The following is a 23589-nucleotide window of genomic DNA, read 5'->3' as shown; positions in this document are numbered from 1 at the left end:
TCCACAGCACTAAACCATTAATTATGGCTCGCGAAGCATAAGGAAAAGTTGGAGGGCCTCTGGGCCAAGCGTTATTGGCTTCTGTCCCAGAAAGTGTGGGATGGGATCAGTTCAGTGGAGCCAGCGCTAACAATCATCGGAGACTTTAAAAGTTCACCATCACCTGTTGGCCCAAAGTGTTTTTTCCCTAAGCTACAAGAAACCTCAGCGGTGCGTCAGCAGTGAATGATGCTTTTCTGCACCGTGCACCCCAAGAGGAGCAAATCAGTGACAGTGATGGAGAGTGGTGAGATCCACTGACCTGGAGCGTCCAGGCCTTGTCTTTTCAAAGGAGGTAGGAGCCACTGCAGGAGGAAGTTCGAGGCTTAACACGGGTTTCATGCTGGTGAAAACCAGCACGCTCCTTTCTCCTGACACTATGACTTAGTGCGTTAAAGACCTAAGAGGCTCTGTCCTCAGTGCTTAACATCATCCTTGGTGATCTACAACACACCTCCTAGGGCGACTAGGTCTGTGCGGTTCACCACCTGTCCTGTGTCACCACTGCGAGTCACCGCCCCGGGCCATCAGCCCACGTGTTCTCACCCACATCCCATGGACAGTGGCAGGGGAAGAGAAAGAAATCCTGAGTCAGGTGAGGCCGTACCTGCCCGCGTCCAGGCAATCACGGGTGGGGGGTGACCTTCAGCAGAGCAGGGGAAATCCACGCTTTGTCCCTCAGTTACTGTCTGATCACTGGGAATGAGGAGAAACCTGGGAGAATCTGGAGGGGAAAGCAATGACTGAGCACGAGGAAAAACTCAGGCAGCAAGCTCAGGTTAATTTGCAGTTCATGGGAGCGAATCAGGGCTTAAACAGACTCCCTTGACCTAACACTATCCCAGAAATGTCAGCCTGGGACCCCTCACCTTGCACTATGATCCTCGCTGTTGCCTGGATGGATCCCTCGGTGTTGCTGGCATTGCAGTTGTACTGCCCCTGGTCCAAGAAGGTGACGTTCTGAATGAAGAGTCCTCCCGAGGGGGTGATAGTGAAACGGGAATCCTGTGGTAAAGGAGAGCCTGTGCCAAGGGTCCAGCGGATCCGAGGGTGGGGGTGCCCAGAGACCCCGCACTCCAAAGTGACACTTTCCCCAATCAGCACTTCAGTGTTCTGCGGCTGGATCACAAAAGTGGGCTTGGCTGGAAGGAAATGAGCGCTTCAGAAACCAGAAGCTCTGCTGCCTGTTCAGTTATGGGCAAAAATTGCTCGGATTCCTCACACAACCCAGCTAGCAGCCACCTGGCTCTTCCCTGACCTCCAAATCCTCGCTGTGAGCAATTCCCCAGTGCTACTTCTTCCTACCACGTCCTCCCTCCCAGTCTGGAGCATCCCCACTCCTGCATCCCCATCACCCTTGCTGCCTCTGTGCTGCAGAATCCATCCCAGCCTCCACAAACTCCCTCCCCAGCCCCAAATTACCTTCAATCTCTAAACCCCCAGTTTCCCACTACCATGAAGAAACACCCATGCTCAGCCCACGCTATGCTGTTAGCCACTCTTCCCCAGCACACCAAGAATATCTTGGCCTATACAAAGCTGGGACTGACTCCGACTTAGCTCCACTCCCAGCCCCAACCCGAGCTGGGCCTTCAAGGGGTGCAGAAGGCTCAATTACATGGGGTGCCAAAATAGCGCAGCACGACTTCTTGTGTCTTGACCTCCCCAGCTATGTTCTTGGCCATGCACTGGTAGACGCCTTTGTCCGACTCCTTGGTGTTCTGGATCATCAAGGTACCGTCTTGCAACAGGTTCAGGCGGTTGTCATCTTTCATGTCAATCTCATTACTGAAAAACAGCCACAAACAGGCAAAATCCGGAAGGAATAAAGTCTGGTGGTCTTCCCCTGAGCTGCTGGGGGAGTGCTGAGGCTTCGCATGCGTCGCAGTAAGCTGGTGCTCCTTGGAGCTGTTCTGAGACTTCATGAAATTTATAGCAAGAGTTATGATTTACAGCACTGAACTTCAGGCCCAGCTCTGATTTACTCCCTGGGTGAGCTACTTTTTTTCTCACCACTGATTACATACGACATTTACAGCCCACCAGGACAGCGTTCTGTTCCCATGCAATAGCATCGTTGCTATTGTCAGGGCAGCTAGGCCTGGAAAGCTTGTTCTCATTATTTACTAAGTGCAAATATAATAATGAATTAATATTCTTATTGTGCGCAGCCATTTCTATTCAAACAGGCTCAAAGGCCTCAGGGAGGGGAAAAAAAAAAAAAAAACAACAACCCTGAGTAAGTCACCATGGGACCCCAACACAGCTTGAACTCCAACCCAGCCCTAGAGCTGTGAAACATCTTCCTTCTTTCTACAGTGACCTGCGACTCCTGGATCCCAGCCCACGGCAGAAGGTCCCACTGCTGCATCCCATTTCTCCCAGCACGAAGGAATCTTGGATGGCTGCAGATGATTGAAAAGGGAGAAGGGACCTCTCTCCCCCTAGGACAAAGGCTGAATCCACTATGCAAACTAATATGCTTGCTGGGCATTTATTTAATTCCCCTGACGTCTCCTCACTCTAGTCATATCTCATTTGCGGAACATTTATTATCATTACCCCTCTTACAATGCTATCTTTGGGAGCCTGCCAGCATTTCCCTAACAAAACCTTCCTTCCAGGGGGACTTAACTCAGCCATAAACTTTTGCTCTGTGCTGAAACTCTTCCTGGTGGGGAGTTAGCTGAAGAAGCATACATTGATCATTTTTATTAATAACCAAGCCCTGTTCAGGCTCCCACAGTCAAGAAGCTCGTAAAGCAGCAAAGTAACTTCACTTCCACAGTGGGCAACTGCTTGAGCACAGAATATTTTATGGTGCAGCACTTCCCAGAAACACTTTGGCATCTAGCATAGCTGTGTGTTTTCTCAGCGTTGCTGTATAGAATGATAATCTATACACTGCATTGCAAGATCTGTCTTTCAGTGGAGCACAAGTGATTTTTTTTTTTTCCTTTTGAAGAAAAAAAAAAAAAAAAAAGCCATTCTCCCAGCACGCTAGGCCTTTAGTGAGAAAAACCTAGAGACTAGAAGCATTTCAGGAGTTAACAAACGGCAAGCATGGTGGCTTAGAGCAACACGAAATACTAATTTTGGTTGTTTTTTTTTTTTTCTGAACAAAAGACAATTGCCTTCAGCCTGCAGAGTATGGTTGTGGGAAAGTTATAAGCTCTTCGAATCCATAACAAATGCATATGAAATATTTTAAATGCAGATGAAAACACCACTTGGATTATGTGGTCACCAGAGAACGGAGTATCTTTTTGTTGGGCTGGTGGTTTGTTTTTGGTTTTTTTTTTTGTGTGAAACAGGTTTTTTAATTACAGGCAGTCACTGAAGAGCTTGGTGCTAGAAACCCTTTGCTACCCCAGGGCTCACTGTGTGCAACTTACTTGTTGTGCAGCCAAATAATCGCAGGCTTTGGGTTGCCTTCTGCCCTGCAGGTGAAATAAACTGTGTTTCCCAAGAGGACGTCGACATCGTGGGGTTCGGAGGTTATGCGAGGCCGCTCTGCAAAAGACCATTTTAACACAACCCAGTCTAGAGCAGCACAAACCCCCCTACAGCCCAACTGGAGCGTAGAGGGGGGGGAACGCAACCCCCATCCTGCAACCCCCGAGGAAACAGGCACCAGCAGAGCACAGCAGCAGCCACTCGGAGCCACCCCAGCACTTCTCACCAACATCAGCAAAAACGGTGTCAGGGAGGGAACAGCATCGTTCATCTGAGCCCGCGAAAAGCCCCGGAGAATGGAAGTGGCTGTTGCTATTGCCAGTAGGTTGGGCCGTGGATCAGCCCCTGAGAGAAAACAGACCTGGCTCACTGCAGCTGCCCCAAGAGTTGGTCCCTGTCTCCCCCAGACTAAGCAAAGAAGCCAGTGGCATCCTCACTTGGGTTGGTTTTCTGCCCCTGGCAGCCTGCTGCTCTCAGCAACCGCCTGCTCCATCTGAACGCAGCGCCAGCTCGCTGCAAATCACACCGCTTCCCTTTCGACAGGATTTTATTCACTATGTCCCTAATTCATCAGCCGATCCCTATTCAGCCAAGCCTTTTCACGATATGCTTCTCTCGAAGACGTGCTCAAGCACTAAGTAAGTTAAAACATTTAAAAGATGGGCTAAAACAGGAAGGAATTCACGTCCGTGGTCTGGAGCGCTTGATCCGGATTCAGCGGAATGCTTTACCCACCTAACAACCCGTACGCTCAGCAGTAATTCAGGAAAACCAGCTGGATTATTTGTAAAATGAAGTGAGAACCTGCCACCTTCCCCAGTGGAAAGGCAGTGCCTTTACTCCTTAGACCACAACCGAATGGCTTGGCAACTTTTATCCCCAGTGGCAACGCCAGGGCGGGACCAAACCCACCACAGCCCCTGGTACAAAACGCTGATGCGGTGCAGATTTGCTCCGCTGGCTCACATCTGCTAAAAAGCAGTGGGTGAACGTGATGCCAGCAGGCTTGGTACTGACTCAGATATCAGCTGCCTGCATCATTAGAGCTTTACGCTGAATTATGCATCATTTGTCTTTCCCAGCTGGCACAATACCAGCGTAAAAGCCTAATGCCAGCAAAATCTTCCCACCAGGTGCTCTGGCTAATTTGACAGACACCCCACTGTGTGCCCAGGCCTAAACCAGAACAAATTTACATTAATGGCCGTACTGTGGCACCGGGTGCGTGTCGGGGACAGCTCGTTGTGTGGCACATCCACTTGCACTCCGTGGGTCCCCAGCTGCTTTCTCTAGACCCTTCCTATTCCCCCCTCCCTTGAGGTGACAGACCCATTTGCGCCACATCTTTAGTGCCCTAAAGGAAGCCGTGAAATGGTCAAGTTGTTTGGTTGGGGTTTTTTTAAATAATGAAATAAATCAGAGAAAAACTGAATTCAAGGGAGAGCTCTTCAAAATCCAGCCGATCTCACACATCTGGCTCACAGCTGGGCTGGCCCATGCAGGAGGGATGCTAATAGCTGTCCCGGTGAGCAGGAACACCTCAAACAGACTCCGCCAGCAGTGAGGTGTCAGGGAACCACAGCCGACACTTGTGCCATCCTCCCCTGATGCCTGCCCTTAAACATCAGAGTTTTGTCTTTTTCTCTATGAAACATCTGACTTTGGAATGTTTCAGAACAAACCCTTTCATTTCAGAACGGCATTTTTTTAGTGAGCAATTATCGGCATTTAAAGAATAACAGCTTAACAAACGCAAGACACGACCACAGTCGAACACAGCGTTCAGCTACGCGTCTACTCCGCGTTTGCTTGGGGTTTCAGTCCTATTTCCAGCCACCGCAGCTCTCCCAGTGTTCCCCTTCTGTTCAGCTTAAGGTGGGACATTTCTTCTGGTTGCTGGTTTAGCCCCCAACCGCAGCAGGACTTTTGCTGGCCCTGCACTATCTAAAAACCAAGAAGCCACCTGCCAGCCAAACCCCCAGGTGACTGTCAGCTTTCTCTGTGTTACCCTGAGAACTCACATTACACTGAGAACTCATGTGACCCTACTGGGATTTTCCCAGTTCAACAGTAAAAGGAGGGAGAAAGCAGGATGCTAGCATAGGGAAGAGGGAGGAAAAGGGTTGAAAGGAGCAATTCCCAGACCAAAGTCCAATTCCAGGGGCTGAGGGTGGCCGGTGGAGGGTGTTTGGCCTCACTCACCGCAGTTGAACTCCTCGGCGGTCAAGGTGACGATGGAGCGTCCGTGCAGCTCCCGCGGAGCCTCGCAGGTGGCAGCTGTCTGGATACTGCCCTGCTCAGCGTATTTCTTCAGCAGCTCAGCCAGCCACATCAAGTCACAGTCACAAAACAAGGCGTTGGAGTCCAGCCGCCTGCAAGAGCGAGGAAAAGGCAGCTCATTTCCCAGCCTCTGCTGCCTTCCTTCTCCAGGACACAGGAAGGGAACAGTCCTCCAGAGCAAAGGATCACTTGCCTGCTTTTCCCTGCATTTGACTATATCCCAAATGAAAACTGGAGATATTTTGTTCCCACAACGTTTAAATATGACGCTTAACCAAGCGACAAGGATTTCCTTGAAAAAAAATAACGTTATCCATCAGCCATTCCAGTTTCAAACGAAAATTCTTCTGTTCAACCAGACTATGGATTTTTGGCTTAATTTGAGGCAAAGGGAGATACTGAAATACTGGGGCTTCCCCCAGGATGGAGATTTCAATCTTTACTGAAGATAAGAGCAGCAGATGACACTGCCCCTGTTAGAGCTTTCCATTCTCTTTTACACTTAGCTCCAAAAAAATCCCCCTTGATTTTAGTAAGCATCAGATCAATCTCTTTCCGTGACCAGCTGCTAAGGGTTGTAGCATTTCTGCATAACTATAAGAGCTTTTATTACTGCAACATACACCCAAACCACATGGAAAGGGAGGACCAGTGACCTCCCAGCACACCCTTTTTTTTTTTTCCCCTCCACTGGTCTCATTCCTGTGCGCAGTGCTGTGCATAAGGATAAATAAAGACTACAGGGGGATTACTTTACGCCTCCTTCTCGCTGACAGTTTTACGGTAGATGGGTCTGGGCCATTCGATATAAACCATGGAAGAAAGCTCTAATGGTTTCAGGGACAAACATTTGAGAATGTGAGATTTCACATGAGGCCATGACAGAGCATTTTATAGACACCCCACCTTCATCTCTGACACGTACAGACACCATTTCACAAGTTACTCCCTGTTAGAGTGAAGCATTTTACCTGCTTGCAGAAATCACAGAGGGCTGCAGTGAGAAACACAGCATTTTCTTGCAGTTTAAAATCATGGCAGAACACCAAAATTCTTTAGCTTTTGCTTTTTTTTTTTTTTTTTCCCCCAAAAAAAACCCACATCACAGAACTTATTTCCAAAGATCATAAAAAGGCAAACAAAGCAAAGCTCTGGGGGGGTTTATGCAAACAAGAAATAAGCTTAAGAGACAGCCAGGTTCTGTGGGAATAACACACCAGAGGGTTCCTGCATGGGAGGAGAATCCTGCACCTTGGCACCCCTCTGAGTATTTTCAATCTCTGGAAAAAAACCCCAAAACTTTTCTTTTATGACATTTATGATTTTTCCTTCCATGTTAGACACAGATCTGAAGACATGATGGAGGTCACATCTGTGACCTGGACTTTCTACATTTTTGAAGAACGTTTTATGGGCTCAAACTGTTCTAAGGACTTCCCAGGAATCTTCATTCCTGTGGCATTATTGAGCTGTAAGATGATTATAGTTTAATTATAATTCGACACTAGCGTGAAGAAACTACTAACTGGTTAAATCAGCTCTTGTGTCCAATCAGAAGTGTTTTATAAACTTAGCAGTGGCCTTAGAAGTGCAACAACTAAAAGCTTTGCCAACCAGGCACATTTTTCCTCAGGTCCTGGCCATCTGATCAAAGATAAACAATGGCTCTTTGCAGGCAATGTTTTTTACTTACAGCCGTTTGAGGGATTCCAGTTGAGAGAATGTCCCTGGATGAATCCTGGAAATCTTGTTGTTGTGCAAGAATCTGCAATGGGAGAACCCAGGCCAAAACATTATTCAGTATTTGCGCTGCACGGATGATAACATCCCAGGTCAAAACTCAAGTTTTAAATACAAAGGCCGCTCATCAAACGAGTTTGGTTTTTAAATTTACTGTGTTTGCTTCCACGAGCTATAGGGATTTCACTCATTTGGGAGCACAACGCAATACACCGCAGTGGAGAGCGGGTGGGGACTGGAAACGGTGACTCAAGATGTGATGTAACAGGTTTAAACTGGAACCTTAATCTGCTGAGTGCTCTGCAAAGGGAGGAGAAAGGCCATGAAATCCCCACAGACTGGACCCACCCTATATTTTCTGTGCCTGGGTCAGCTCCAATTTAGAAGGGACCTTTTCTTTTCTCCCCCACAGAAAATACGGCAATTTTACAAGGGGAACCCTTGAAGTAAGGCTCCAGCAGAAGATGCTGGACAACTTATGCCCTAGACTTAAATGTATTAATAACCCAAATCCATGAGTAAATCTAGTTCAGACAACAAAGTCCTAAGCCAGGCTTACCTCTGAACAAACCAGGGCAAATTTTCACTTCCAGAGTCTTAGCACACAGATAAGATAACCCAGTTCTTAGGGAAAAAAAAAAAATAAAAATCCCGGATTGGACTAAAATGCATCAGTGGGGACCAAGACGGGATAATTAACTCTCCATTCCCACAGTGGAAGGGGACATTTAGTCCTGTTGGTTACAGAGACCACTGATAAAAGATAGGAAGCAATTTTAGTAGCTGGTGGAACAGGAGATAAATCCAAAATCCGTACAGCCTGCACGCAGATGTCTGCTCACACATGCAAGACCAGCCCGGTTGCCCAGCTTGGATGCTGACAAACCTTCCTCTACAATTTAAATCCAGAATTTTTGTTGGATCAAATACAGCGACTGAGATCACCCATGGCGTACTGATCCAGGTCTGAATTTTCCTACGGGTATTTGGATCCCACGGTTTTATTTTCCTAGCGTGTATGGTCACGAGGCACATTTCCATGCAGCACAGAAGGGTCTGTTGGTTTCACCACGGAGTGGGAACCACCACGTGAACTTCTGTCCTGGTGGCAACATCACTACTAGAAGCAATGCTGGGGAGCAGGAGACTCAGGACTTTGATTCCTAACTGCTTTCAAGAAGGACGCGTGGTTTTCTTGTTAGATTTCTGAGTTTATTCCTTTTCCACCACCTTTTTTTTTTTTTTTTTTTTTTTTTTTTTTTGTACACACTGCCCAACAGTGACTAATGTTGAGCTTATGGTCAGAGTAAAATTTCAGTTGGCTCAGCCAACTGTAGGGCTTTCTGTAGATTTACCCCTACTCCGGTGGAAATGTGAACGTAACACAGCATGGGAAATTCCCTTCATATTCTCAGTAACACATCTGCTTGGCAAGTATGTAAAATCTCCTTCTTCAAGGAAGCTTCGTTCTGAATTTCCCTCCATTTTGAAGATCACACTGCGTGCTACCACAACCGTTATACAAAAAGAAGGGGTTTTTTTTCCCCTTCTCCTCACCCCCTTACTCACAAGAAAGGTCCCACCTTTACTTACAGCCTTTCAAGTTTAGGCAGCTCGCTAAACGTCTCCAGCTCCAGACTTTCCAGGTTGTTGAAATGCAGGTAGCTGTCACACAGAAAATCACAAAGGGCGGACTTACAGACTGCGATTTGGAAGACAGAAGATCTTTCCAGATCAATCCACCAGCACCCAGCAATTGGTCACCACACATCTCAGGGCAGATGTCAAGCAGCCAGCATCCGCTTCAGCCAACTCTGCCTTTTCCCTAGCCTGTCAATTAATTACCCTCTCTCTTAATAAACTTAATAAACTGAAACACACACAGAGAGGAGGAGAGATTTGCTCTTCCCTGAAGCTTAAGACCACCCCCCACACTGTGAATCGTTTGTTGCACTGTTAAGGGCCAGGATGAAGCGGCTGCCCATGGAGAGCCAGGAGCAGCTGCTCCCATCGGAGCACTGGAGGATTTTCCCTGCCCTTCCCCTAGTGCCTCAGCATTCCCCAACACGCCCTCGGATCACCGAGGAGGAATAAACAGCCTTACTTCAAGGCACTTGTTCCCAGCCTAGGAACCGAAACATTTCCGAGTGGGATCGTGAGTTTGCTGAGAATTAATTTGCAGAAAAAGGCCCCAAGCAACGTGATAAAAGTCTGAAATTGGTTCTTCTTTGTTGCTGAAGGTGGGACTGGAGGCAGGTCTCTTCCAGCCTGCATTTATCTGTGATTCTAACTGGGGCTCCCAGCACGTGCATCCACCCAGCAAGAGCAGAAACATCTGGCAACAGCTGCCACGGTGGGGCTGTTGGGTTTCTGCAGAGGGAGGACACAGTCTCCATGGACAGCGGAGGCTCAGTCAGTTGGAACACTTGGACCTAAATGTCACATTAATGCCCAACGCGATGTACTTACACCCACAGAAGCCCAGTTGTTGCTAAAACAGGTTTGCATTTTCACTTCCACTACATCTCAAGTGTGACCTGTGATTCCAGAGGCCTGGGAGACCATCAGCAAAGAAAACCCGGGGTCTGCAGAGCAACCCACCACGATACCCGAGACTCCCCCGTTCCTGTGACGTTCACCAGCAGAACTGACACGATCCCGATACCTTCGGATGCATTTTGGTAGGGTTTCAAAGTTGCCTGAATTCTTCCCCCTTATTTTTACACAGGCATAAATTTTCACAGCGGACACCGATTAATCACGGATCTACAAATACTCATTCTGCTGTTGTAGCTGACTGCGTTGAGAAACAATTGCTTAAGCCACCACATGGCTGTTTGATTTGTAATGGAAGGATTCATGATAAATGGTCCACTATCAGAGCGCAAACCGAGAGACGGTGACTCAGATTCTGCAGTGGAGGGCAACCGTGGGGAGAGACATGTGTGTTTTAATACGTCTCAGATGTCTGTTGTCATTGCTTTGGACCTTGAGGAAAGCATCTGATACTGTCCATCAATCGGGTTATATTTTTTTTCTTGAAAAACTGGCTTGTGGGGTACAGCAAAACGGGGTAGGATTTGAGCAAAGCTAATTCTGTTGGAATCATGCCTGCCTGAGATTGAAAACAGATGGGACTTTCAGCGGGTTGTTTGTTGGTTTTGTAGTTTTGTTGGGTGGTGTGTTTTTAGGTTTTTTTTTTTCCTTTTTTTTTTTTTTTTTTTTTTTTTTTTTTTCTTTTATTCGTGACATCAAGTCTGGAACGCTCATTGTTAAAATATCACTGCAGCCAGCAGCCAGCAGCATCTCCTCTTTAAGCACAGGCTGAGTCGCTATCTGCTTCCTATGTTTTCTCCCAAGGCATCCTTGCTGAGGTGGCTGATGAAAAACCAGACCGCACACACCTGTTATTAAGCTTCCCTAAAAACTTCCTGTTATACTCTGTTCACTCCTGCTGTCAGCCTGGAGAACAAGCTGGATCCTATCCCCTCCGTTACATTCCAGCCCTATAAACGCTGCCGTTGGGGACAATCCACGAGTTAGAACAGTTTCACCTTTGGTTCCTCCAATGATGCAAATAATTCCTAAACTTCAAATATCCACGTTCACACTCTCTCCACATGCACATGTGTGTTTACACACAGGCACATAATCTATCATGACCCCTGGCATGACAAATCCAATCCCAGTTTAGCCAGACTCTTTAGAAGAGTCAGACCTCAGTCTTCCCATCTCACCTTGAGCATGGAGCTCTAAAAGTCAACCCCCAAAACTTCTTTGATTGAATAAACAGCCCAGATTTGGCAGACGCAGAAGGGGAGCGTTTAAGGACTGCTCGAATGTCACAGTGATAGACTCTGGCTGCCAGGTGAGGCTCCTTTCATCCCAGAGTGCCATGCAGCTTGGAGGGAAGGTCATTACTTTGTTTGGATCCATCATCTTCCCCCCCATTGCAATTTCCAGATGCTTTACAGCATGCAAGAACCACCATCGCTCCCACAAATACCCCGCTGCCTCTGCTCTCAGCTTGCACTTCATCCATTTGTTTTCACAGAATCAGATTGTCTAGGTTGGAAAAGACCTTGAAGATCATCCAGTCCAACCATTAACCTAACATTGACAGTTCCCAACTAAACCAGATGCCTCAGCGCTATGTCGACTCTACTCTTAAACACCTCCAGGGATGGGGACTCCACCACCTCCCTGGGCAGCCCAAGGTTTCAGCAAAGGTTTGGGTAAGGGGCAAACTTGCCCAGCAGCCTCAGTTCAAGCAAAAGGCCAGATTCTACTCTCTGCTCCAGGAGTCCCAGCAGACATCAACACCGCAGGCCAGCTGTGTTCTGCTTCAAGCCACCCTACAGACCCCTATCTCCTCCCAGCAGAAGGTCTTTGGATGTAAAGGGAATCAGAAGCTCGGCTGGGATCTTCCTGTGCTCCAGAGGCTCAGGAGAAAACATATGAGTTGTCAGTAGGAAGAGACCTCAGCATTAACGAACCAAAATCAGTACTGGGACCAGCTGCGTGCAAACGAAGCCAGTGCAGTCTTGCAAAGCCGGATGATAAAACAGCAGAAGCCTCATCCTGTTCCTTGCTAAGTGTCTGGTGCTCTGCACTACTGGAAACACAGCACTTGAGTTAGAGCAGCCAACAAATCAGCACTTACGCACATCACGCTCAGCAACAAGGCTCATTTGTACTTACAGCTGTTCCAGAGAGCGAAGCCCGCTGAAGGCATGTTGCTGGATGCTCTGAATTTCATTTTTATAAAGGTAGCTTTCAAAAGCAGAGAAAGAAAAAAAACCACCATTAGGCTAACTGATCAGCAGTTGTGTTTTTAAAAGTCCCAGGAGACAGCTACGAACTTCAACCCAAAGCCGAGCTTGCTGACTGGGTTCAAGAGCGATGTTTTACAGCTATGGCATTAACATCCAGAAATTCCAAGCACAGAAAATGCATCCTTAGCTGGCAAACATTAGAAGCAAGCCGTTCAATCTCAAAGAGGTTCAGAAATTACTGAGATAACAACTCACAGGTATTTTAGGTTCTCCAGATCTTCAAAGGATCTTCTCACAATTTGTTTGATCTGATTGTTGTTCAGCAGCCTGTTCAAATCAAGAAAGAAAACCACAACCGGTGAATTCAGCAGGTGTAACATTTGTGGCGTTGCTGTTCCTGGATATCCACTGAAAAATCCTGAGCCCACATTTCACAGAGTTTAAGATTTAAAGGGGTTAGCAGATCAAAGTTTGGATACTCACACCAGCTAAGTCAACGAGAAGGTTTCTCCCCCAGAGAGGCCAAGCGCTTCCAATATATACAACGTTCAAAGACTTTTTGCCACAGTGGTTTCCACCCCAAAGTTTCAATTTTGGCCAGGAAAGGGATGAGGGGAAGGGAAACAGGCAGAAAGAAGTGGAGGGGAGGGAAAAATTAAATGACTGCTGCCACTCTTGTACCACCGCCGTGGTTCTCGAAGGTGCCGTGGTTGCGTTCAACAACGTGCGAGCCAGTATTTAAGAGCACAAATGCAGTTTAAAATACCAGCTCACAGCGGAGTTACAGGAGTTATAAAATGGTAAAACACTTTGTTCTAATCACTTCGTATAGAGCTATGTGCAAATGAAAAATAAATACAGATCTGACTCCCAAGGCTATTCCGAGACAGCCTCTTTCGATCCGGAGAGCCTTACGCCAGATTTTAATACAAAACCTATGGACAACATCGCACTGGCAAGCAATCTCCGACTCGTATGTGCAGTTGCCATGACTGTGCATGCAAATGATGGCTGGTGCCAATGACCAGAAACAGCTCAACCTCGTAATAACCAGGCTGTGTGCAACAGCGGTAACCACGCAGCCGAACGCTACAAAAACCTCTTCTGCAACCACTGCCAAGCTCAACACCAAGAAAATGAAATAAATCACTTATAAATAGCTCTTTAATATATGACGTTTAACTATTCGTCGTGGCTGCCCGACCGCACTCCTGTGGGTCTTTGGCTGTGGTATCCCACCGATGTTCAGATCTGGCAAACCTCACTGCGGCCGCAGAGCTGGTGGAGGTTATAGACACAGAGCTCAGAGCAAGGATTTCACCAGCTACAACTTATTTTAAAAATTCCTAAATGGGAGATGTGGATGGAGAGGAGAGCTGCAACCGTGTACTACAAAGACTTGTCTTTCTCGTGTTGTAGGAAAAACTGCTATTCCCTCTGCAAGCAGACGGACCTTACAGTGTTGAGTCAAATTCAACACGTGCGTTGGATGGGTATTTTCTGTTTCACAGTTCCTTTTTGTGGAAGTTGTGCTCCTCACAAACGATCTGCCACTAGACAGCAGGTGAGAAGACAGTTCAGCACTGTTCCAGCAATAAAGCCCCATCTTGTGCCCCACTTTAGTGGACAAAACAGGTTAGGCAGTGCATCAGCCAGCCTCTGGCACTACAGGCAAAGGTCTCTTCCTGGGAAAACAGTTTATGCCGGCAAAGGATAGAGAGAAAAGACAAAGAGATGGGGAGAAATGGAAGAAAACACGTGGGAAAAGAAAATGAAGATAAAATCAAATGCCTCAGGGATGCAAAGATAAAAGATGTCAGAAGCACACACGTGTTATAGCAGCCTCACAAGTTACCGCCAGGCACCTGAGTCACACCAGCTCGTTTACAGGTGGAGCCTTGCATAAAAGGTCCAAAAAAGCACGTGAGAAACTCGAGGGCAAAGAAATTTTTGGAAGTCAGAGCAATAAAGGTGAGAAAAAAGAACTCAGTATCCTTGATTTGAGCATCCTCCCTTGATTAGCTGCCCTGCTACGACGGATGCACGTGCCACTACCAAGCCGCCCGTTGCCAGGGTTGCGGACAAGCAGCCCGAAGAGGTTAAGGCAGAAAGTTGCTGGCAGGTTTCTGCACAGCTGGAAGCAATGGCTCAGTACACACGGCTGAGGCTAAACAACCCCGTTTCACTTATGAGGATGCAAAAATGATGTCAAGTCCTTGGAACACACGATCCCGCTTTGACAGCCAGATATGCTGAGTGGAAATACAGCCCTGAAACACCAACCCGAGGGTTTATTTGATGATTGAACACCCAAGGACTTGAAATAACTGCTTGGGAGCAGCGCGGGAGAGGGATTTTGTCTATTTACCCACAGGACAAAGACAACACAGGCACCAACGGTGCACGCTTCCCTCCCTGCCCTCTATCAGCATGCTTTCATCTCCAGCCAGGGGAGAATGAAGGCAGCTTGTTCTCTGTTATCTGATCCCTGGCCCTACTTCAGAGGATGCTAGATGGGCGATAGATGGGTGCCAGCTCCGACATCATTCCCGTGGATGCCAGGACCTGTCCCCTGCCACGCAGCTGGCATCGGCTGCTCGTTTCACAGGGGACACGAGGCAGCAGCCAGGCAAGGAGGCGCTGGAGGCAGGGTTGCACCGACAGCCTGAGCAGCCCCCCGCACCGCGGCCGTCTGGGCTCCTTGGCCAACCCTTTATCTTTAACACAACGAGGTCGGACCAGGACTGACGTCCAGGGGGGATTTCAAATTGCAACACGTTGTCTGACTGCGTTTTGGTGCTATTTAAAAGCATTGACCTAGTCCGTTCTGTTGTCTTGGCTATTTAGGACGGTTCAAGGGGGTGTAATCAGCGATCCAAGCCAAATAAGACAAAATCTGGAAGTTCAGATGGCATGCAGTACACAGGGCTCTTATCTCATCGTCTGATACTTAAAAATTCGTTCGCTGCCTGATTAAAGATTGAAAAGCGTATGGAAGAAGCCATCTCTGTTTCCTGTCTCAGGATTCCCCATTGTAATAGAAGGATATGTCCTGGAAAAAACTCAGAAGTGATTTAATTTATGAAGTCCATCATATTCCACATACTACAAAGTGCTGCTTTCAGAGAACTCCACAGACAATACAGCACATCTGGCTCCTAGAAAGACTTTAGATGGCTTCTACACTGCTGTCTGCTCCTCAACTTCTGTGCAATTCACCCGGGCAGAGAAACGTGCCAAATCCTGGCATGACGCGGTGCAAAATCCTGGCATGACCTGGATATTGATCCCAGCTGCAATCAATAGCAAACCACCCCAAATTCCTGCTAACGTTGAAGAGGATTGAACGCTAACATCTACTGCTAACCAGATCTGCTGGGAATATGGTCTGGCAGACAGAAGATGAAAAGATCATTATCGACGCATATCTTAAGCATACCCTGTAGCAAAAGAAGCTAAATTAGAAGTATCAGAAACATGTTTCCTAGAGCTTATCAACAGATAGCAAAATGACGTGGCATTCCCCTTTGTGCCAGCTGGTGAATTGGGCTCCAGATGAGTAGGTGGACTCAATCACACAGGTTTTAAGCCTGAAAAATTATTCTGAGAGGGTTCGAGATATACAAGCACCATGAGATCTGGCCCAGAGTCACTAAGAGAACGTTTTACATACAGTTTCCTTTAGGTTTTATGTCCTGACCGCCCCTCCCTTCTCCTTCCCCACCCTCTCTCTGGGTTGCCAAGCACAGGCTTAAGTTGCATTAAATGAGTCGTTTTCTGTTTTGAAGAATGTATTAGATGATGTGACAGTACAGAATTCAGACTCAAACCGTGTAGTCTTTCCTCTTTTCATTTGAGAAGCTACAGTCACTGTGACATAACAGCTATTTTTTTCTTCCCACCATTAATAGAAATCATCGCATAGTGTATTTGAAGAGGGAAGAAAAGTGAGTTTAATGTCCAGCCATGCATTCTCCCTTTTCTACAGAAGGATCTGGAATAGCCATTTCCCTTATTTGAAGGATAATTTTTTATTCTGAGATCCAAGCAGGCTCCGACATCCCCTCCTTGCTGGCAGGAAGATGTTCTCTCAAGAGGTACCAGAGGGTTCAAGATAGAGTGTCCATGTCACTCCTGTCATTCACCCTGAAACCATTTACAAGCAGCATCTAAAGGAGAGCTGCAGAGCTCACCACAAGTGCCTTTTGCTCTCACCTAAGCAGAAAGAGAAATACAATGGGAGCAACGACACTGACAAAAGGCCAGACAGAAGCATGTACAACGATGTGGTCTCGACAGAGTCCCTGCTCTCTAGGTGCTCGTGCCACAGGCAGAACAAAATACGTACCGGGGAAGTTAAGAAATATTGCTTTGGTCCCAGAGTTGGACATTTCTATAGATGATGCTGGAAAGACCCAAGTAGCAGCAACTATTTGGCTGTGATGGTCTTGGTTTGAAAACACAGGCATCAAACCAATCGGGTCAACGTGGCAGAGCGCTGACCTCCTGCGGAAACACGTCTGGGGACAGTCATGCAGGGGCGTCATCAACCACCCCCACCCAAAGAGGACCTAAAGGAGCAAAGACTGGAAAGCAAGGAGACGCTGCGGCTCCCCTCGGGCTGGCAGCGTGTTTGCTCTCTTCCACAGCCCACCACCTGCTCCGAGCTAACGCTGGGTGAAGCGATGCAGCTGGCATTGGCAAACTCAAGCAGAACAGCTGTTGAGGGGCTGGGGGTATTTTGTGGATGGCATATAGGAGCTTTTTCCCCTCCCTCTCCCCGACACCCTTTTTTTTTTTTTTTTTTTAACCAAGGAGACATATTGAGAGTTTAAAATTACACAAAGGAGATCCTTGACACCAACATCTGCACGGGAACCGAGAAGAGACAATAGGAAAGGACAAGGAAACGCCACAACTCCAAAACCTGTAGCCCAAGAGGACTTCTCCAACGCACACAACATTGCAGACAGCCAACAAGCAAGCTCACAGCGGTGCAGCATTTCAGATAATTGCTCATTACCTGTGGTGCTGTACCAGGAGGCCCCAGCCAAAACCATAAGGACTGTACCTCTTCCACGGACAAACAGGGTTCCTGTTTTTATTTTTAAAGTAGAGCTCTGTAATTTATCAAATCTCCACACCAGGGAGAGAAGAGAAGAGAGCAGAGCCAGGGGAAGGTTTGAACTGTTGAAAAGCCCCTCTGGACATTCACCACAGGCTCCTCTTCTGTCAGCCTCACAGCCCGTGTCCCCGCATCCAACACCAGCTACAAAGGTTTCCTTATCAGGGCGGTTTATAAACTGTCAAACTTGGATATAGTACAGCCATCCTGCCCAAAAGGAGATGCGCAACAGAAGCCGTACCAGAATCTGCTGCCCTTCCTCTGCCAGGCCAAAGCATCACAGGAGAAAGCTCTCACAAAAAGCATTTATTTGCTTAAGGAACATTTAAGTCCCACGGCAGAAAGCTGCAAGCTCAGAGCCCTGCATATGGAACCTGAACTACTCTGTCCTCCAAACCTCTTGCTTCAAATATTCTGGCCAAACTTTCCCAGCAAGTCTCTCAGGGATTTTAAAGGATTTTATCACTTGAAGAACTATATGAGTCCTGAGGTAAAAGTTTACCATCTAAGAAACATCAGCAAATTCATCAGCTCTTGTCAGTTTTGATGTGGGAATTGGACAAACCAAAGTTCCTGAAGAAAAATTTGCTTTAGGAGTGCGAGGTCTGACATTCTCTCATTCAGTTATCAGCTCCTCATCTGTGGGAGTTAACTACTACGAGTGTGAGAATAACTGATTTTTCCAGTTTGCTGGCCAGACCAGGAAATACAACCAAGCATATGAAGTACTGTTTAAATGGAAAGGTTCCATTTGCAAAACCAGTTGATTTTCAGAATTCAAATATAAAAATGCAGTGTTTTGTTAGAGCAGCGTTTCACCTAGTCCAGTATTCCAGCTCTGACAAGGGCAGGAGGACACTTCAGGAAAAGCAGGAGAGCCTGCTCACCCTCTGTGCAAAACACATTCCTCTTACTGCCCCAGCATCCATAATCATGAGATTAGTGATGTCAGGGGCTACATTCATGCCTATTTCCTTCAGTATCTGTTTGTGGGTTTGCTGTCCTTGAGGTGCCTGTTCAGGAGGGTGTGGAGACAGAAAGCAACAAGAATTGGACAAATTCATGGAGCATAAACAGGTATTTATATATAGAGATGGGTCTTTCCACCTCAGCCAGGCTGCACATCCACATCCAGCTTTCAGCAGAGAGGCAGGAGTCAGAAAGACAGAAGCAGAAGCCTTGCAGATGTCAGGGACCTGCCTAGACCGAGGCACTGGCAGGGCAGGGACCAAGATCTTGTACAAAGCTCCCCAGGTTGGGTGGAGCATCCCTCCAAGTGAAGGCCTGCCAGCATCCTGTTTCCCCAGGGTTCAGCTGAAACTAGCCTGGCGGTCCTGCCCTGCCGCCTGCCAAACATCTGTCCGCATCACACAGAGATGACATCATTTGGAACGGTTTGTGTTCTCCACTCAGGAGAGCTTCAGGGGTGGAAGAGCAGGTCTGGAGATCAAGATGCCGCAGCAGAGCTTTGCGATAAAGTAAAACCCAACGGACTCAGACTCTATTTTCTCTCTGGATATTTTAGTCACGCTTATCACCCTATCTGACCCTATCTCAAATGACAGAAATCCATCCAAAGTAATTTTTCTCCCTAATATTTTTAGTAATTAAGTATCACATGGTGCTGTTTGAGAGACTAACACGGGCTGTTCTCGTCCTCTGGATGAACAGCATCATTGGCAACGAAGTTTTCTACCAGGCTACCAGCTGACCACCTGTCCTACAAGCAGGGTACTCTGAAGTCATGGTTTGGCCAATCAGCCCCACACAGACAGTGGAACAATCTTTAGCAAATGCTGACTTTTAAAAGGCAGTTATCAAACAAGGCTCTATAATAAAAGTCCTGCTGCATTCCTACTCTTCCTACAACTTCTTACAATCGACTGAATTCCTTGGTGCCCAGGCCTTTCTTCTTTCTGCACTGTCATCTTTACAGGATCAGGGACTTGAGGCCTCTCAAGGTCAGACAGAAAAAAAAAACCAACTCCACAATCTGGACTTTCTCTTGCTAGTTGGGCCCGTGAATGTATGAACCAAGAAATCTGAGCATGTCTGTGGTGCAGTGCAGGTTCCCAAGCTAGTCAGTTTGCCTCACAGAGAGATTTGAGCTTGGACCTGGAAATCTCATAGCTGTTAGCGCCATGTAACAGCTCAAATAATCAGATTTAAGTCTCAACAGGCCAATTACATCCAGCACAGCGCTGTGCTAACACAGCTTCTGTTCCTGATTTGGGAGCTGATTTGTTTTCAGCTTCTTGGCTACACAGTGCAGATGTGCTCATATCTATCTTCAAACCCTCAGCCTCACAGCGGCAAGAAGCAGCAAAGGCTCCTGCTTTTTCCTTTGAGCAGAGCGGAAAAACTTGTTATTAGAGTAGTGTATCATACCGTGAGCATGCCTGCTCTGGCTGGGATGCAAGACTGAAGGAATTGCCTTCTCCCACCATTCCTATCCCAGAAGAGTAGCTGTAGGCATTTATTCTAGCACAAGGCACAGGGACAAGACAGCACTCGGAAGGATGCACTCTCACTTCAAAGTCATGTAGAGCAACTAATGAGGTTTATGCATTTGAAGCAGCCACAGAAAGGAAGAAGATTTTAATGTATCCCTCCACTATCTTGATCCCACGCCAGAACCGTTTTTACAGGCTACTCTACAGCCATACCTCCGAAACCTCCCCAGGCACTGACAGTATGCATCAGGATTTTTAATTATTTTTAAAAAGATGGGTTAATTGCCAAAATGAAAGTTATTAAATCGCACATTTAATTAAAAAGGGTAAGAAACATGATCAAGGGTAGAACAGAGAACTTTAAAGCTTTAGCTGGATACGCACAACTTGGCTGAAATAGCTAGAAGACCAAGGCCTCCTTTAAGCCGTTATAGGGGATAGTACTGACGTAAGTAATAAATCAATATCCTCTCTGCAGCAGCGCTGATTGGAACTTACAGCGTGTTGAGGTTCTTCAGCCTCCTGAAGGCTCCAGGTCGTATCTCCTTGATGTGGTTGAAACGTAAATCTCTGAAAGCAGAAAACACAATCAGTACACTCATGGTATCAACAAGCCATCAGCAACTGGCATCATCCACAGGACGAACGGAGGGGGCTCCTGGGAGAGCCAACTGGAGAAATGGAGACAAAGACCAGGGCAGGGTGCGGAGGAGGATGGGGGACAATGGCTCGGGTCTACTCTGGTCTGCAAAGTCAGCCAACAGCCAGGACAAACCTCCATTTACAAAATCAACTTGAATTTCACAAAAAAACTGAAGACTGAAAGGACTCGAGTGATCATTTCCATGAACACCAAACAAGGTCTGCTGCTCAACACCCCACGTTCACATGCAACTACACTTGTACCTCACACCGATTTGTCAAGGAATGCACATCATCACACAGACCCGGTTTTTAGCTCCCTAGCAAAATTATCTTTGCCCTAAAATGGTTAAATCTGATCAAATAACCTCATATAATAAGCATTTCACATTCTGCTCCGCAACGCTCCAAGACTCAGAACAGCTTATCGCTGCCTGCATTTCAAATTTGTGCCAACTTCAATTAGAATTAGTGGAGTCCAGGGGATTCTGGCAAATTTCAAGGGCTGTCCATGTAACTGCATCGACTTGGAGCCTTAAAACACGGGTTTTTGATTGCTAATGAGATAATAAAATAAGAGCTAAGTGCTTTAACCTGGTTAACCAAGTAGAAACACTTCTATAGGGAATGTGCATTGATTTGGCACCTTCCACAGTCCAGCGTATTATAACAAATCACAAAAGACCAACATGGGTTTTTTTTACCGTTAGTTTCTATCCAAAGCACAAAAGTGAAGTTGCTTTTTTCTTGCTATGCTGCCTGATCTATCACATTTAGAGAATACGCAGTTATTTCTCAGTTTAAGGAGGCCTTTTAAGGGCATTTGCTTTAAAGGGTGAAAAACACATGGTCATGCTGAACTGTCATTCTGGTGGTAAGTTACGGAGCATTTGGAGGCAGAGTTTAAAACAAGAATTCTACAGATACCTACAGGTTCAACACTTATTTTTAGAACAGGCAGCAGCAAGAATCGTGGCCTTGATAAAATTAAGATTAGAAAGAGTGTGTGTTCATTGCAGGTGGCTGTAAACTCCAACTGACAGCGAGCATCCAAGGGAGCTGACACATCCCTGAGCAAGTACTTGAGAAGATACACAGTAAGTAAAGCTGATTTTATTTTAAGATGTTTTTTCCGCTTAACAGTTTGCAAATCTAGTTATTCTATGTTTAAAAAAAAAAAAAATAAACACAAAAAAATCAAAACCAAAACAAAACACTAAATTTCCTTACTTTTTAGGCAGAAAACGCACAGCATTTTTACTTAACTTACACTGAAATATTAAATCTCTGCCTTGCTACCCCTTTGAATGCAACAGAACACACGCCAGTGGAAGTTGCCTTTTCTGCTGTGCTTCTTCCTTCCTGTAACTTTGAAGAAAGGAATGAGAAGACTCATTGTGGTGAAAAAATTCTCCCCTTTCTTACCAGCAAGTATTGCACAGAGCAGAGTTAGAAGGCAGGAAGGAACATAGCTTCAATATTTCAAAAGAAGTGTTGGAATTGTAATGTACAGGCACCATTTGTCCACTGCAAACTGCAGTCCCGAAGGATCACCCTTTAGAATTGCAGTTTTTAGCAGTAACTCGACGTTTTCTGGTGTGTTTGGCTCCGCTTGCGTTGCTTCGAGCGCGCGTTTCTTGCTCTTCTTGTTGGGAGGTGTTACAGATCCCTCTTCCCCGATGATCGAAATTTGAAGGTATCTGTACGGATTTTTCAAGGCAACGGCTGACACCACAAAGCCAAATACAATCCAACGTTGGCAAAGGTGATAGCACAATGCGCTGACTACTCTCCACGGCCTCGTTGAAAGGAAATGAGGAAAGACTAGACCATGAAAAAAAGGTGAAGAATTGCAAACTTGATTTATACACTGTAATGCACAGACACCAGCTCTGCCTGCCCCAGGGGGCTGTAAAGAGCTGTGTAATTAGTCCAGGCAGCTGGCTACAGGTAATAAGGAACAGAACAAATAAGTGGAAGAAATACACAGGGGTCAGGGCTGAAGCTGTCAATGCTCACGGAAGGCAGTGGGAAGCAGGCAGCGGAGTGTAAAATACCACTTTGGGTCACAGGCTGCGGGGTGGGGGGGAAGGTTATTTTAATGAACAAAGACAACTGCGATCCTTCGCACGTAAGCGTGTGGCTTCCACAGCTGAAACAAAAAGCAAAACGCAGAACCACAGGTGACTGAAAACAACCTCCAAAAACCCAGAAAAATAAAACGCGGGCTCCTCCGCTCCCAGGGTTGTTCTGGCTATCGGTTCCTCGCCAGAAATGACTCCTTGGAAATGGCGCTGTGGCAGCCTGCACCTGGTCGCGAGCTCCCTAAGGCGGTCTGACCTCTCAGGCAGCGGGTTTCTTCACCTGCGAGAGCAATAAAGCAAACCTGGGCCTGGCAAGGGGGACCCCAGGTCCCTGAGAGAGGCCTCACGCTGTGCATGGTTGGACCGTCCCTCAGCAGCACCAAAAGGATGGAGAGAGGCCTCCTGAGAGCTGAGCGAGCAATGGGCGTCTGGTTCCATGCGGGAACTTTTTCCCTTCTACCATCCCCAAGGAGCATATAATAAAACTCAGCTTATTCTGTTAATGAAGTATCTTGATTTTTTCTTCTGTTTTCTGTTCCAGATAAGACTTTCAAATGATTCTCTGGACCCCAGCTGTCTTTGCACTCCTTTGGGAAGCTCACTCTCCGGTTTGCTCTCCATCACACACAGACAACAGCTTTCCCCACAGGCAAAAAAGGGAACTGAAACAGTGCCGGCCTACTCTGAGCACTTCAGTGCAAGAAATGATGTGAATTAACTGGAGAGAATCCAGAGGAAAGCAATGAGAATGATCTGAAGTCTAGAAAACATGACAACGAGAAGAACTGAAATGGCTTATTTAGCCAGAGATATAATAATAATCCCTGAGCAAGTACTTGAGAAGAAGATACACAGTAAGTAAAGCTGATTTTATTTTAAGATGCTTCTTTCGCTTAACAGTTTGAAAACCTAGTTATTCTATGTTAAAAAAAAAAAAAATCCCACTAAATTTCCTTACTTTTTAGGCAGAAAACGCACAGCATTTTTACTTAAGT

At 46.6% G+C, this 23589-nt stretch overlaps 1 protein-coding gene across 7 annotated transcripts in view; it reads right to left on the bottom strand.

The window, feature by feature from the left end:
- The window catches only part of LOC113487604 (peroxidasin homolog), a 50060-nt gene that overhangs the window by 15536 nt on the left and 10935 nt on the right, over positions 1-23589 (bottom strand). For all 7 annotated transcript variants that reach the window (XR_003399821.1, XM_026862283.1, XM_026862284.1 and 4 more), the window contains 10 exons: positions 20367-20438; positions 12546-12617; positions 12217-12288; positions 9109-9180; positions 7469-7540; positions 5698-5867; positions 3435-3552; positions 1658-1827; positions 909-1181; positions 647-763 (listed from right to left, as the gene is read on the bottom strand). Coding sequence is in view for 6 of the 7 variants with exons in the window: in XM_026862283.1 (XP_026718084.1) it covers positions 647-763; positions 909-1181; positions 1658-1827; positions 3435-3552; positions 5698-5867; positions 7469-7540; positions 9109-9180; positions 12217-12288; positions 12546-12617; positions 20367-20438 (1208 nt within the window). In the remaining variant the exon portion in view is untranslated. The remainder of the gene's footprint in view (positions 1-646; positions 764-908; positions 1182-1657; positions 1828-3434; positions 3553-5697; positions 5868-7468; positions 7541-9108; positions 9181-12216; positions 12289-12545; positions 12618-20366; positions 20439-23589) is intronic.

The sequence above is a fragment of the Athene cunicularia genome, assembly GCF_003259725.1.
Source record: "Athene cunicularia isolate RWA chromosome 20 unlocalized genomic scaffold, athCun1 chr20_part1, whole genome shotgun sequence".
Lineage (NCBI taxonomy): Eukaryota > Metazoa > Chordata > Aves > Strigiformes > Strigidae > Athene > Athene cunicularia.
This window is presented reverse-complemented; position numbering and strand designations above follow the sequence as displayed.